Consider the following 17102-nt stretch of genomic DNA (forward strand, 5'->3'; position numbering starts at 1 on the left):
TCAATTTGAAAACAAAATAATCTATAAGACATTATCAGACTCATGACTAAGTCAGGATTTTATTGTCTTTTTGGCTCAAATATCATATTATCAAAGTAAAGCTTCATGTGCTTTTGAGACCAATGGTTTAAGATCCAGTTTTGCATATTTAAGCTTGTTGTATTCTCTCATTTTCAGACCTAAAGGAAAAAAACTCTACATATTAAGATTTTATGTTTTTAATTTAATAATTACTTGTACTAGTCCTTAGTAGTCAATCTTCATATCCACATCTTTATGTCATCAACAATCATCTCAGACACACCTTCTAAGAAGACTGTTTTAAAATATTACGACAGGAAACTATGCCTTCAGGAGCATGTTTATTGTGTTTGAGATGATACATCAGGTGCTCTCTGAGCTACAAAGGGTAAAAGGAAATCCTCTCATTACAAACTGACAAAGGTCAAAGGTAAAACATTTTTCACAACAGCATGAACCACATACTCAGAAATAGATCTGGGTTTAATACAAATGACATAATTCCTAGTCATCTACAGCTACTTTTATAACTTCATACAGATAATGAATTAGGCTAAAATGCACTATAATATTTGGTAGACTTCAGGACCAGTATCCTTAGTACATCACAAAATACATTTTGATATCCCAAAGAAGCAAGACTTGCAAGTAGGCGTTTTAAACATAACTAATCTACAGCTACAAAGTTCTACTCTTGATAGCATTTACCTTTTTGGGAAGTCTCCCAGGCTCCAAAGGATAAAAGCAGAGAGTAGAATCAGTATAACATATACACAGAAGTCCGTATTGTAAAGGCTATAAAGATTTGCAGCACAGTGAGAAGATGCCTTCTGCTCCTTCACACTGCATACAAATAATATGAATTATGTTGCGTATCTCTTGGTCCACTGTCTGGCTATCCTGTCGTGTTCTGCTCTGTTGGTCAAATACTGAGTGGCTATGCTTCCAACCAGAGGATCCGCTACAAAAGTGGAAAGAACATGAAAGATATTACGTGGTGTCTTAAAGGGACACAGTTCTAATATTCTATTAAACTGAAACACTGACTTTTCAGTAGCATCTTGATATATAATAGCTAGATTTTCTAAAGAAAAGTGTTTAAAATAACAATCGCTTATTTTGATATTTAACAGCCCCTTTCAGTAAGAAAACAAATGAGTTAATAGATCTGATTTTTATAAAGATGTATATGTCTAATATACAATGACTATGTTGTTGTCTTGGCATTTTATTGAATGACAGAAGTATGCTAGTATTTATAATTCTGCTTTCTCATGGATATTAAAAAGTGGTCATTTAAAAATAAAACTCTAACCTTGTAATAAAATAGAATTCATAATCGCTTTCCATTATCTCCCTTTGAAAACTTATATGCCATTTCATTTTAAGTAGAATTAACTAGAAATTGAATCTGAGATGTAAACTTTTATTTTTCAAAAAGACAAAATATGTATACATGGTACAGTATTTGAATTGTGCCAAACAATGGCCAGTAAAACTCTCTTCCTGTTTGCAAATACTCAGAAGTTTCTTTCCCTGGCAAACAATTGTTACCATTTACCACATTCCCTTTTAGAGATATTATAAGCATTGACAAGCACTGAGAATATATATATATGTATTTTTTTCTTCTCCAGTACCTTGCTTTTTTACTTAATATATCTTAAAGACTTTTCTCTATTAGGTAATACAGTTGTCTCATTTTAACAGCTACATCCTCTATTAATATGGGTTCAAGTTGTTACTAAACTTTTGCTTTAATAAATGGTACAATGAACATCCACATTTGTCTCTCTCTCCCTATATATTTAGATAACGTACATGAGTTGCAAATGTATAACTGTGGAGCTTAAGGTAACAGTAACAGCCTTCAACATCTTACCAAATTGTTTTTAAAAGTCAGTCAACATCTCTAAAAATGACCACTTAATAAGATAACACATGAAATTCTAGGTCTAAACACCAATTCATCAAGTCAGCTACCCACAGTTGAAATTCACATGTGGCAGTAAGGCATTTTTATTTTTAAGTTAAAAATTATACAATAGCTCTGAATTTATATAATCACAATCTAGTCTAACTTTCTCAGTCATCAGCTATTGTTTTAATATCCATTACTACTACATCTAATATTACTAACCGTAATCTAAATAGAAAGGGAGAACAAGAAAAGCTCATTGTTAAGTGCTGCCTGTTCATTACCATCACAAACCAATGCCATCTTGAGATATAGCAACTCATGACTAATGATAAGAAAAGTTTCAAGAACTGCTAATCCAAGAGTGCTGGCATCTGAAAGTAGGTAAGGTTTTAAGTAACCAAAGTCTTAAATGATGAAACCATGACTTCCCACATATACAAATATACAACAACAAAACAGTGTGGGGTCAGTCCATGACCTATGCACTGTGCCCCACCCCCACCATGTAACTTAGCACACTGCAGCATGAAGGGCAAGAAAAGGAGGCCTTAGTGTCAGAAACGTCACTTTATTTTGTCAAAAGTGGTCTGTACAGCTACACAATTTAAAAAGTAGGGACTCCATCAATGATTATGGTAAAATAATTATAGAGTGGCATGCCACTGACAAAGTGAAGTTATTGAGAAAATTCTGGCCTGGTCTACTTAGTAATTTCTTCACAAAATGTTTTATGCTAACAGAGAAAATGCTTACCAGGGTTGCAGTCTGTCAAAAGAGAACAAATAGACAGCAAAACCTTTGAAATAGTCAAAGCAGGACTCCAGTTGTCTTTAAGGATGTCCAGACAGATGACTCCCTGACTGTTGATGTTGCAGTGATAGATTCTGGTACGGAAAGTAACCTGAGCACAGTGATATTAAAAACAAAGAAACAACAATGCTTTGTTATCAGCAGAAACAATCATTAAAAAAACATAAAGGGTGACACATCATAGATACTACTAAATAGCAAACTGGACTTAACTGGAACTTAAATTAGGTTCAATAACAAAATTAAATGGTTTTGATTCAGTTTGAAGAAATGTTTCTGTTTTTTACCCAATATAGAAAGAAAAAAAACCTGAGTAGCTGGTTGGTTACATCTGAATACATGATACGGTCACTTTATGAATGCATTTGGATACATGTGTATGAAACCCATGCCCGCACACACACACAGAAAGTGGGCAGAACAGAAATGCTTTGGTCTTAAAGGTAAGAGAAATTTATTTTATTTGTTTTTTTTACATAAAAGTTACATTAGTTTCTTAGTAGAAAAGATCATATTGACTCAGCTAATTTCTTGCCAGAAAATACAGGAAAAGGATTGCAAGGAAAATGGTTAAAATCATTTGTACTACCTTCCTTTCTATTTCTTTGCCTTTCACTTTCATAGCCGGTTTACTGTCTTATTAGACTAAAATATAAAAATAAGCAAGGTCTTCAGCTATTGGATAAAGAGATGTATGAGAAAAAAAACGAAATCAGGAACAAATACTGGAAAGTTTCAAAACAGCCACAAACAATAATTGGATAGTTGAATCACAATTGAAGTTGCAGAGAAAAATAAAACCCAATCTCTTATTTTTTGGAACTAGAAGTATACTATCAGCTCCAAAGTGGAATCGGAAGAAAATATTAAGCCCTCTTAAAAGTATCTTTCTGAAAAGGACATGCAGGATTAATAGGAGGAGGGATGGAGGAAAGAAGGACACTAGTTTAGTGAGGGAGGAGGAGAGCACACCTCCTTAGAACTGCTCTGTCCTATGTGGCTAGCAGATTAAAATTCTCAAAAAGGAAATGAAAAAGATCTCATTAATAATACTCTTACACTGATCACATACAGAAATGATAATATGTTGATATTAGGTTTAATAAAATACATTATTAAAATTACTTTTACTTTTTAACCTTAGAATTTTTAAAATTATACATGTCACTCATACCTGTAATCCTTGCACTCTGGGAGGCCAAGGCAGGTGGATTGCCTTAGCTCACAGGTTGGAACCAGCCTGAGCCAGAGAAAAACATCTCTAAAAATAGCTGGGTGTTGTGGCGGGAGCCTGTAGTCCCAGCTATTTGGGAGACTGAGGCAAAAGAATTGCTTGAGCCCAAGAGGTTGAGGTTGCTGTGAGCTATGATGTTACAGCACTCTACCAAGCAAGGGCGACAAAGTGAGACTGTCTCCAAAACAAAACAAAGCAGGCCCTTGATTCTCCATTTAGACTTGACTTATTAAAAAAAAAAAAAAATACATGCCAGTTGCATTATATTTCTATTAGTGCTGCTCTAGAATATGGGAATAATGTATGTTCAGCACACTGACAGATGATTACTAAATACATATCTAACTTACAAATATAATGGTAGAAGAAATCAAATTATTATTATCTTTTTTAGAGAATCTTTATTTTGTCGCCCTCGGAAAAGTGCTGTAGCATCACAGCTCACAGCAATCTCCAGCTTTTGCACTTAGGCCATTCTCTTGCTTTAGCCTCCCAAGTAGCTGGGACTAGAGGCACCCACCACAACGCCTGGCTATTTTTCTGTTGCAGTTTGGCCAGGGCCAGGTTCAAATCTACCACCCTCAGTATATGGGGCTGGTGCCCTACTCACTGAGCCACAGGTGCCACCCTTTTATTATTCTTTTAAGAAGGTCAATACTTTTTCTGAATTTCAAAAAGATTTAGCACTGAAAATAATTATTTCTAACACCAAGATAACACCAGAAATCTTATTTTTTCTTGTCCAATATAGACCTCAATAATGTTTAATACTCCATAAGATAGCAGAAGTAAACCATCAAAAATCAAAATATTACAATTTCAGGAAAAGATAAACATGTGAAACAACCATATTTAATAATAATCAAAATTACTTACAAATTATATACAAAACTATAGTTTGAAATCCTTATGTTAGTCAACTTTCATTTTCCATTAAAAGGTGCTAAGAATAATCTTTTTCTTCAATTAATTTCCCTCCAATATACAAATCTTGCTGACTTTTTCCATAATTTTGCTAACATATTAAAACCAATTTCTAATGTGAAAAAATAAGCATGTAAAAAATAAGTATTACCATTTATATAGTCATGAAATATTTTGCTAAGATCTTACTTTTTCTTCTATAATACAGAAAATTTAACCAGTGAATGCAGATTGAGTAGTGATACACTGGCATTTAATATGTGTCATTCGGAATGTGAAAACAATTGTGTGTTACCAGCAAGAGGGTTTTACCCCTTTGATTTCTTTCCAAGACTCTACTGACTTGGCAGCATTAAAAAAATCACAGCAATTTAAAGACTGCAAAGTAAAACACTAAAAAAAAAAAAAAAACCCCCAATTAAGTCAATACCTCCAGGCCTAGAACTCAGTGGTTAGGGCACTGGCCACTTATACCTGGGCTGGCGGAGTCGAACCTGGCCCAGGCCTGCTAAACAACATTGACAACTACAACAAGAACAAAAAAATAGCTGGGCATTGTAGTCCCAGCTACTTGGGAGGTTGAGGCAAGAGAATCGCTAAAGCCCAAGAGTTTGAGGTTGCTGTGAGCTGTTACACCACAGCACTCTACCAAGGGTGACATAGAAAGACTCTATCTCAAAAAAAAAGTTAATACCTCCAGGTGATAAGGGATGTTGGTATCTGTGACTTTAGGTAAACACCACCAGGTGGGACTCATTACCTTGTTAGAGAACACTTTCCTGAAAAATCTTTTTACCCCACAAAATAAAAACTTTGATTTTTGTGCACACACATATACACCTGTACACACACACTCCCACACTTGTGAAGACTACATATATTTTATATAGTATAGAGAACATAAAGAATATGTTAAAGAAAATAACACTTTATCATAGTTAAGGGCTATAGACTTGATAATATACTTTTCCCTGTCATGTTTTCATTTCTGCAATTAATTAACTAATTAATTATGCTAACACTTAATTCTGGTGGTTTTTACCTGCTGGCTTGACCACTGTAGAAAGAGAAGACAGGGGAGGAAGCCACTCCAGTAATCGTTATGTTTAAGCTTTGCAAAATAATTGTCAGTCATTACCAGGCATAACCTGTCCGTTATCCATGATCCACACTTCCAATGAACTCAGAGACAACAAAGGGGCAGAAGTAACACAGCTGCCCTCAGTGTCCATCACTAAGTCATCCCCACAGAGGGTACAAAGCGAGGTTACTAGATACTATTAGTTTTCCCTCCATTGGTATCATTTTCCAGGTCTTGCTCATCTATTTGTGCTTATCTGGTGCAAAGTTCATGTTATTAAATGCTTATTTCTAGAAGCTGTCAAACCAAGTACCCTCTTTTTATTGATTAAAAAGTTATTTGTGAAAGACAAAAACAACACTTTCAGTTTTAAAATTCTTATATATAAGAGTTTCTACATCAATTCATGAAAAATGAAACAAAAATGATTACATCAGTACACATTTAAGTTACAAAATAGCTGATTTTGTAAAAGGATAAATATGAAAGAATACACTTCTAAGTTCTTACCTTTGGTGGCTTAAATGGATAATCCGATGAAAATGTGATATCCAGAAAAAACACACCACCTTCATATACAGAACCTGGTGGACCAAGAATAGTCGATCTCCATTCATAAATGTTATCTCCTTTAGGCCCAGCACTAGTTAAAAGAAATTAACAATCAGTATGTACATCTGGTAAACATGAATGCTAGTATCTTTTTAAAACCAAGAAAACATTAAAGGTAAGTTAGCAACCTAGAGCAATAAGAAATGAGATAAGCATAAGAGAAATTAACTCCAATGTGTTCATGAGTGAGTATATAAACTTACCTGGGAATATTTTACCTTTACAGAAGAAGTACAAAAAGGTTAAAAAAAAAAAAAAAAAGTACAAACAACACCTGTGTAACTTTCCCCAGAATCTCCTTCTGTTCGCATTTGTTCCTCCTTCTTTCTCTCTCCTAAATACTCCTCCTTACCCCTTGTGTGTACATGTCTTTTTTCAGAGTCATCTGAAAGTAAGCTGCATACATCGTAACATTTTCCCCATAAATACATCAGTGTTCATTTCCTAAAAACTCTCCTATAAACCACAATACAGTTACAATTTCAGTAAATATATGAATATATTTTAATCTACAATATCCATTTTAATGTCAACTGACCAAATAATATAATTTAAAATTTTAATCATTTTCCAGATGCAGGATCCAGTCTTAGGATCATATCTTGTCCTATGTCTTTTGTCTGCTTTAATAGGGGTTCTTTCTGTCTTTAACTTTTAGATCCTTTTTTGCAAAATTATATCTTAAAACAAAATAGAATGCACATCACTTTGGGCTTATCTGATGTTTTCTCATGATTCGATTCAAGTAGTATTTATGCGAAAGAGTAGGAAGTGATATGTCCTTCCCAGAGTATCATGGAGGCCCATGATATCCACCTGTACCTCACAGTGATGTTAAGTAAGTTTCATTGTCCAGACAAGGCACTTATCCAGTTTTCCTACTTCTTAGTTATCTTTTCCCTGAAACCAATAAGCAATCTTTAAGGCAGACACTTTAAGACCATGCAAATATCCTGCTTCTCATCAAAATTTCTCCCCTAGTTTTAACATTTGTCATTTATTTGCAAATGCTATTGTTTGGTTTGTCACTGCTGAAATTCATGTTGAAAAGTAAAAGGCAAAAGACTGATGCGATCTGAAGAGAAACCAGAGTACTTCATGCTGAAATGTGACTCCCCACTGCTGGGAGGTGTCTGGGGTCACGCTGATGAGTAGATTACCGCCCTCCCCGCTGATGAGTGAGTTTGCACTCTCCAGAGAATAGATAGTTCTTAAGAGAATGGGTTGCTAAAAGAGTATGGATTCCTTGGTGTCTCTCCCTTGCCATGTGATCTCTTTGCTCACAACAAATAGCTCTGCTTCCAGTTTCCACTGTGAGTTGAAGCAGCTTGAGACTCTCACTGGATGCAAATACCCAATCTTGAACTTTACAGGCAATCAGAATCATGAACCAAATCACTTTTTTTTAATATACTACTCAGTCTCAAGCATTTTGTTCAGCATCAAAATCATAATTTTCTAACTAGTACTGTTTCCATACTTAACAGTTGCCCCTTGAGCCCTCTTTCTCTTACTTGGATGTATGTATAAATATCCTTATTATTGATATGGTCTCATGAATTCCTTCTTCACCTCCAATGCTTTATAACTCATTACTTGCTTTAATTATTTTGATGCTCAAATTATTCCAGATTAGGGCGCTGAGAACAGTTTCAAAATGGCTCTCATATATATATATATATATATATATTTATATTTATATTTATTTTGCAGTTTTTGGCCAGGGCTGGGTTTGAACCCACCTCAGGCATATGGGGCCAGTACCCTACTCCTTTGAGCCACAGGCGCCACCCGGCTCCTACATTCCTGGGACATACTGCCACCATTTTTTTGAGCACTTCCTGTCTTTCCGGTATAAGGAGATGTTCCAGGCTCCAAGCCTTGCAATCAGCTGTTTCTCCAAGGAGCCTTGTTTCCTTTCAGTGGGAACATTGTAAGAAAACCAAGTTCTAGTGCTAAGTGCTACTAAATTGCAGCTATATTTTGGTGTAGTATGCTCAACAACGTTTCTTAATTTATAAAATACAAACATAACAATTCAAATAAAATGTAAACCCATAATTACCTGCTGGTAAAGCAACTCTAACATGCCTTAAACTGCCTTCAAATATACCTTACTGCCCATTGGTGCAAGAGCTGAGATTCCCATACCAAATTCTTAGTTCTTAAAGGTGCTTTCTTCCCCTAATTATGCTATCTGCCACAGGGCCAGGGGTATTTTAACTATTATAGTAAGATATTAAATGCAAGTTTTCTTGTCTTGGAGTATGATAGACTGAGCATAGATACAGCTATTGTAGTATATAGGGTAAACATAAAGTTCATGTGCAATTTGAAATAGTTTAACATAGTAAACTGCACACGAACACTCTCTCTCTCTCTCTCTCTCTCTCTCTCTATATATATATATATATAGGTCCACCCTATAATACACCTAGCCTAAAGCAAATTAGGTTCAAAATCAGCCCTGTGTTGACTGCCTTTGTCTGGAATAAGGATCCCCTTTTCATTCTCATATGGTACCATCTGCTAATCATTACACAGGGTGAGGTGGGAGATGGGTAGGAAGGAATATGGAACAGGTAGCTTCACGATTGAGTGCACTCTCGTTCAACAAAGCAGTTTACAGGCCAGCATCTGATGTGCCCCTGAGGCTTCACAGGTGAGTAGAAAACAGGTGAGAAATGCTGACATTTTCAAGACAGGTGCTATACAAACCTTTTCACTAGTTTTTCTCTTCCTCCCTCCCTCCTTTCCCTACAAGCACTCTAGAAATTCCCCACTTTGTCTTGGGCCATCCATTTTTCCTTCTCTGGCAGGTCATGCCAACAATCCAACAATGCCATTTCTCTCTTTATTTAGAAGAACTGTGTGTCTCTCTCTATTTAGGAACACACCTCTGCCCTTCCTAGCTTCCATTTCTTTCCTGCGAAGTGAACTCCCTGAAAGTGTTATCTACAACTGCTGTCTCCAATTTTTCTCCTCTTGCTTTCATTTGAACCCATCCCAAAAAGACTTTTCTTCCTCATCACTCCATTTAAACAGCTCTTACCCAAGGTCACCAATGGCCTCATTACTAGACTCAATGATCATTTCTCACACCTCATCTTATTTAACTAACTGATCCAGCAATATTTTTTGTTGTTGAGGCAGTTTCAAGCTGTCGCGCTAGGTAGAGTGCTGTGGTGTCACAGCTCACAGCAACCTCCAACTCTTGGGCGTAAGTGATTCTCTTGCCTCAGCCTCCCAAGTAGCTGGGACTACAGGTGCCCACCACAACATCTGGCTACTGATCCAGCAATATTTGACACAGTGGATTAATTCCTCCTTGATATACTTTCTCTGTTCTGTGCCTTTTTATTTCTTCCTAAATTCCTGGCCCTTTCTTCTCATTCTCTATTGCTGTTCCTTATCTCTTGAACCTTTAAATACTGCCTGTCTTCTGGAGCTAGGAACCTCATCTCTACTCTATTCTACCTACATACACTCTTTCGGCTATCTCATACAATTTTATGGCTTCTTTAAGTCTAAAATCTGTACCACCAATCTAGATTTTTTGCTGTGCAAAAGACAATGACAATGTTAAGAGAAGCTCACAGCCTAGAAGAAAATGTTTGCAAAAGACATATCTGATAAAGAACAATTATCCAAGACACAGAATGAACTCATAAATCTCAATAATGGGAAAATGAACATGATTAAAAACTGGACAAAAGACCTCAATGAACACTTCAGCAAAGACAACAAACAGATGGAAAGTAAGTACACAAAAAAACGTTCAACCTCACCTCACTGAAGAACTACAAATTAAAACAACAATGACACATCTATTACATCTATTAGACATCTATATGTATTAGAAGGACCCAAATCCAAAACACTACCACCACTAGATGGCTGGCAAAGATGTGGAACAAAGGGAACTCTCATCCACTGCTGGAGACAATGCCAAATGTCTACACCAGTGTTTTTGTTTTTTCAACCTTTTTTATCTCACAGCACACTTGAACCTATAGTTAAACTTCTGCAGCACACTTAAATTGTATGGATCAAAAAAAAAAGAGTAAGAAAAAGAATATACTTAACTGTGTTTTGAACTTCTTTCAAGAATTTAATTAATGATCTTTAAAAATTTCGAGGGCACACTTAAGATCCTTTCATAGCACACTAGTTGAAAATCACTGGTCTAGATTCACTTTTTTAGATGTCCACTTGGAAAGACAGTTTGGCAGTATCTTACAAAACTAAACTTTTTTTTTTTTTTTTTTGAGACAGGAGCCTCAAGCTGTCCCCCTGGGTAGAGTGCTGTGGTATCTCAGCTCACAGCAACCTCCAACTCCTGGGCTCAAATGAGTCTCCTGCCTCTGCCTCCCAAGTAGCTGGGACCACAGGTGCCCGCCACAACGCCTGGCTATTTTTTGGTTGCAGCCGGCATTGTTGTTTGGCAGGCCCAGGCTGGATTCGAACCCGCCACCTTGGGTGTACGTGGCTGGCGCCTTAGCCACTTGAGCCACAGGTGCCGAGCCAAAACTAAACATATTTTTACTTTATAGTCTTGAACTCCCTGGTACTTACTCAAATTAACGGAAAACTTCTGTCCATCTAAAAACTGGCGCACATATGTATAGGAGCTGGATTCACAAATGCCAAAGCTTGGGAGAAACTACGATGTCCTACTGTAGATGAATGAATAAACTATGGTACACTGACAATGGAATATTATTCAGTGCTAAAAAGAAATAAGCTACAAGGCATAAAAAGACATGGAGGTAATGTCAATGCATATGACTAAATGAAAGAAGCAAGAAGCAAATTATTGGAACAAAAGAAAGATAAGTGGTTACCACGGGTTAGAGAAAAAGGGATGAAAATGCACAGCACAGATGATCTTCAAGGCAGTGAAACTATTCTGTATGGCAAAACATGGTAGATATATTCCATTATATATTTGTCAAAACCCATAAAGTGTACACCACCAAGAGTGAACCCTGATGTAAATCAGGGACTCTGAGTGATAATGATGTGTCAAGACAGGTTGATTAATTGTTAACAACTGTGGTGTGAGATCATGATAGTGGAGATGGTTGTATAAGGTGGGAGGTTGCAGGGGACTCTATACTTGTACTCAATTTTGCTATGTACCTAAATCTGCCCTGAAAAATAAAGCTTATTAATCAACAAAATACAAATACAGTTTAGAATAAGTAAGTGTATATTAAAACAAGAAGTCATCAATGTTTCTCTAAGTGTTGGTTTATAAACAGAGTTTCTAACTTACAAATGGATGTGTTCCAAAACTTTAATGTAAAACAACATATCCTTATAGTAAATAAGGTAATTTAAACGGTGGTCCACAAAAATTCATCTGAATCATTTTCCTCATAATGTTAAATAAGGTATTGTATATTTGGAATAAAAAATACTAAAAAGCAATGTTATATTTCATTTATCATGATATTTAAAAAATATGCAATCTACAGGTGCCCTCATATTGACCAGTCTTGTCCCCTCAAGCTCATGTATAATTCAAAGATACTGACTCTGGACTCTATCCTACTCTTTCCCTTACAACCAATGAGAAAAGGAGGACAAAACTAGGGAAAGAATGAAACGCAAGGAAAAAGATTATTCCTGGAGACCCATGATGCTGATGCTGAAATAATTGAGAAATGGAGGACAGAAGAAATGGGATTACAGAAGTGATAGCTTTGCAGTGCACAGGAAGCAAATGGCTCACCAACCAGCCCAAGACAGAAAGGAGGTAAGGATAAAAGGGGAAACAAGGTAGGAAGTGACCAGCAAGCATGTCTCAGCAGGCATAAAAACGGAGAAGGGGATTCTCCTGTGAGAGCAAACAGAGAAGAAACAGAGCAAAGAAAATAAGGACAGAAATTTTCCTTGGCCCTCACAGTGGGCAGTCCCTTTATCAAGAGTGATGAGGACTGGGTCTTAATATGATTTTGAAACAGAAATCTGGGAGTTAAACAAGAAAGGGAAATTTCTGTGGCTCTTAGCAGACCAAAAAGAATTGACTGGCCAATGTGCTGCTAAAATAATACATGAAAGTCAGCTGTGCTCACTGGTGCTGAAACTGTAACTTTTAACATTCAAACCAATTTTTGAAAAGCAATTAGCATATATCCTCAGCAGATGGGTTAACGAAAATATTTAAAAGTCATATAGACTCCAAAGTGCTTTAATTAATTCTTGCTATCACCAAGGTCCTAACAATCAGTGTTAGGTTAAAAACCAAATTTCTGCAGGTTATTTTAACTTGAGAATTAGTTATCTTAATGATTTTATAGTTTAAGTACTACATTCATTTTTTAAGGATATGATTCCTTTCTTTCTTCAACCTTAACAGCTAGATTAAGATTCAATCAGATTAGTAAAACTGCTAATAAGAGGCATTTCAGCACTATGAATCAGGCACAATTAAGTAAAATCATACAATTTTTATATTTCCCAAACTATATGAAAATACTTCAGTTAATTAAGAAATATATCTAATGTCTGCAGATTCTACACAAAATGATTTCTATTTGAAAAAATTTTTGAAAGATAAAATTTCACTATCTCCCAGGCAATTTCACTATCCCCCAGGAGTGCAACGTCAAGACTGATATTCCAGCCAGGACTACAGGTTCTTATCGCAATACCTGCCTAATTTTTTTTTAAAAACATATGGAACTCCCTAAGTTGCCTAGGCAAGTCTTCAACTCCTGGCTTCAAATTTTTCTCCTGTCTCAGTCTTTTGAGGTGTTGGAACTACAGGAGTGAGCCAAAATGCCCAGTTACTAGAAAATGTATTTTTGCTCGAAAACAGAAATACAAAAATTTTAGAGGCCAGGGGCAGTGGCTCACACCTGTAATCCTACCACTCTAGGATGCTGAGATGGGTGGATTGCTTGAGCTCATGGGTTTGAGAACAGCCTGAGCCAAAGCAAGACCCCATTCTCTACTAAAAATACAAAAAACTGAGGCACAGAGGTTTGCTTGAGGCCAAGAGTGAAGTTGCTGTGAGCTGTGTTGATAGCCAAAGGCACTCCACCCAGGGCAACACAGCTACAGACTCTTTTTCAAAATAAATAAATAAATAAATAAATAAATAAAATAGAGATAAAATGTCATTGCCCTAACTAAAGCAGCACTCTAGAAAGAAAATACAAAAAACGTTTATCAAGCTAACTCATCTATCACTATAAATTTCAAAATATACACGTTTACTCCAGATTGCATTAAGTATTGCAATAATTATGAGAATTTCTACACATTCTTTTATTGCCAAAAGAATACTTCAGAACTGATACACTTCATTTTAAATATGTAATATTAGAAATTAAAACCAATCACTAATGTTATCACTAAAATAAGCAGTAACTGTAACTGTTTCTAACACTGATACGCCTTTTCCCACAATGAGGCTATCAATGAAGCCTCTCAGCAACGGGGTTGAGGTGCAGATTAGAGAGAGGAGCCCTTAAATTAGACCAATCCTTAGGGAAGACTAGAATGAATTAATATGCAATTGAGAAAGTTCATTAGAAGATTTTTTAGCTCATCAGGGTACATTTCAGGGATTATGGTGGGACTCCATACATAAGTTCTCCTAAGTTCTAAGAATAATATTAAAAACACAAAGTCAACTTCACATTGTCTACAAGAGCCAGAAACTGCATAAATCTCCACCATAAATAAACAACTAAAATGAATGATGGAGACTTTTTAGCAAGAGATAGATCTCAAAAATAATGCTTAATGAAAAAGGTAAGTTACAAGATTAAATACAGAACTGATTACCATTTATGCAAGTTTTTAAAACAACAAAAAATGATCTCACCTATTATTTATGAACATATATAAGGTCTGACAAGTTTGCAAACTCATCCTAGAAAAAGTGCTACATACCTCATTGCTGAATATCACTAGGGTCACCTTCAAAGTCCTCCCCTTGGGAAGCTATGCATCTATGCCAGTACCTAGCCCTAAATTGCTTCGAAGCAATTTTAGAACTCTTTCTCAGGAATGACCATCAGAGCTGTCTACAAATCACTCACTGCTACTCAGCAAGATACCATCACACGTCCACAAATATAACTGTGAGGTACTGCCACACCAAGCTTATGAAACCTTACCAAGTTATTTGTACAATGCTGTCAATGTAAAAAGCACAATGGCAAGTTCACAGACTTAACTGTCACACCCTGTAGGACAACATTTCTGATGGCCATGTCAGAAAAAGAGTTCCAAAATTGCTCCGAAGGGTGGACTAACCACTAGCATTAGTGCATAGCTTCCCAAGCCAAGTACCTCGAAGGTGACTGTAGCAATATTCAGCAATGAATTATGTAGCACTTTTTCTTTTCCTTTTTATAGACAAGAGTCTTACTTTGTCCCCCTCAGTAGAGTGCTCACAGCAACCTCCAACTCCTAGGCTTAGGGGAGTCTCTTGCCTCAGCCTCCTGAGCAGCTGGGACTACAGGTGCCCGCCACAACGCCCAGCTATTTTTTTGTTGCAGTTTGGCTAGGGCCAGGTTTGAACCTGCCACCCTCAGTATATGGGGCCAGGGCCCTACCCATTGAATTAAAGGTGCCAACCGATGTACCACTTTTTCTAGAACAACTTCTTGAACTTAATTGTCAGATCTTGTATATACACAGAAAAAGAAAAGTTATATACAGGCTAGCACCTGTGACTCAAACCCGGCCCCAGCAAAAAAACTGAAAAAAAAAAAAAAAAAGTTATATACAGAAATTGTGGTCAAGGAAAAAAAAAACAAACAGGATAGTCACTGCCTCTGGGGGTAAAGAGGAATAAGACTGGAAAAGAAGTACAATGAGACTTCATCTTCATATAGTTTTATTTCCTTTTAAAAGTGTGTTTAGTTAAAATTATGTAAGGATTATTGGATTACTACTCTAGTTTTATTCACTTCTGTACTTTACATTAAAAAAAAAAAATGTGCCAGAGCTCTATTTCAACCTGTGCCAGAGCTCTGTTTTATTATTAAGTAAATAAAGAAGTAACATTTTATGTTGTACCTGCTCTATGCTATGGGCTTTATATCTCATCTAACTTGAGCTTTAGTAATTTGTGAAGTATATTTATCACAATTTTGTAGGTGAGAAAATGCAGGGCCAGGAAGAATAACAGACTTGCCTATCGTTACAGATAGCTGAGATTCTCTTCTAAAATGTCATTGCAAATTTTAGCAATAAATCATATAAATATTTTTAATTACCTAACCCCTGCTGAAAACAAAAGGTTGAAAAAATTAAGAAATAAAAGTATAAGATAATAGATAAAGGTGATTCTACAACAGCCTCTTCCACTACATATTTAAAAAAAAAAATACTAAATGCTTCAAATAATTTGAGTTACTAACCTTTTTGTTCCATTATCTATTTGTCCTGTTAAAGTGTCTAGTGTAATAGTCCTTCCCCAACTTCAGAGGTTTTATTTGTAAGGAGAATCTTTTTTTTTTTTTTTTTTTTGAGACAGAGTCTCACTATGTTGCCCTCGGTAGAGTGCTGTGGCATCACAGCTCACAGTAACCCCCAACTCTTGGGCTTAAGTGATTCTCTTGCCTCAGCCTCCCAAGTAGCTAGGACTATAGGCACCCACCACAACGCCTGGCTATTTTTTGGTTGGAGTTGTCACTGTTATTTGGCAGGCCCAGGCTGGGTTTGAACCTGCCAACTTTGGTGTATGTGGCTAGTGCCTTGGCCACTGAGCAACAGGCGCTGAGCCTCTATGGAGAATCTTGTTGAATAAAACAGCAAGTGACAAGATGAGCTCCAGAGTCTTTTATGTTTACCATGTAAGACACGAGGGTGGAAGGAATAAAAAAGAAAATACTAAATTCAAGTTTTAAAAAGAGTAGAAATGAAAACTCACAAGGCATCATCTTCAAAAAGAATATGATTCATTTGCATTAAAAACTTATGCTGGGGCTTAGAGCCTGGTAGCATAGTGGTTATGGCAGTGCCAGCCACATGCACCAAGGTTGGCAGGTTCGAGCCTGGCTCAGTGCAGCTAAACAACAATGACAACTGCACTAAGAAAATAGCCAGGCATTGTGGCAGGCGCCTGTAGTGCCAGCTACTTGGGAGGCTGAGGCAAGAGAATCTCTTAAGCCCAAGAGTTTGAGGTTACTGTGAGCTGTGACCCCACAACATTCTACCCAGGGCAACATAACTGAGACTCTGTCTAAAAAGAAAACAAACAAACAAACAAAAAAAAACTATGCCGGTATGTTAACTCTTTCTGAAACACCTTTAATAACCTTTTAGGAAACAATGATCAGATTACTGTTCTGTGAATAAGGATTCTTCTTGTAAGATTTGTGCTAAGCAGGCTAATTCTTTCTAAAAAGTTTTTGAACCATCCTTTACCTGCTTAATACCTCTTATATAAATTAATGAAAAATATGGGTGGCATCTACATTTTGTGGGTGGCTCAAAGGAGTAAGGTGCTAGCCCCATATACCAGAGGTGGT

General features: G+C 36.4%; 1 protein-coding gene across 2 annotated transcripts in view; it reads right to left on the reverse strand.

Moving 5' to 3' along the window:
* Positions 1-343: 343 nt before the first annotated feature.
* UBE2E3 (ubiquitin conjugating enzyme E2 E3) overlaps positions 344-17102 on the reverse strand; it is a 106948-nt gene continuing 90189 nt past the window's right edge. For both annotated transcript variants that reach the window (XM_012806204.2, XM_023514163.1), the window contains exons 4-6: positions 6502-6634; positions 2696-2843; positions 344-982 (exon numbers count right to left, since the gene is read on the reverse strand). In XM_012806204.2, coding sequence (XP_012661658.1) covers positions 885-982; positions 2696-2843; positions 6502-6634 — 379 coding nt within the window. In that variant the 3' untranslated portion in view covers positions 344-884. The remainder of the gene's footprint in view (positions 983-2695; positions 2844-6501; positions 6635-17102) is intronic.

This window comes from Otolemur garnettii, unplaced genomic scaffold, assembly GCF_000181295.1.
Source record: "Otolemur garnettii isolate 467f Iridium unplaced genomic scaffold, OtoGar3 scaffold00048, whole genome shotgun sequence".
NCBI lineage: Eukaryota > Metazoa > Chordata > Mammalia > Primates > Galagidae > Otolemur > Otolemur garnettii.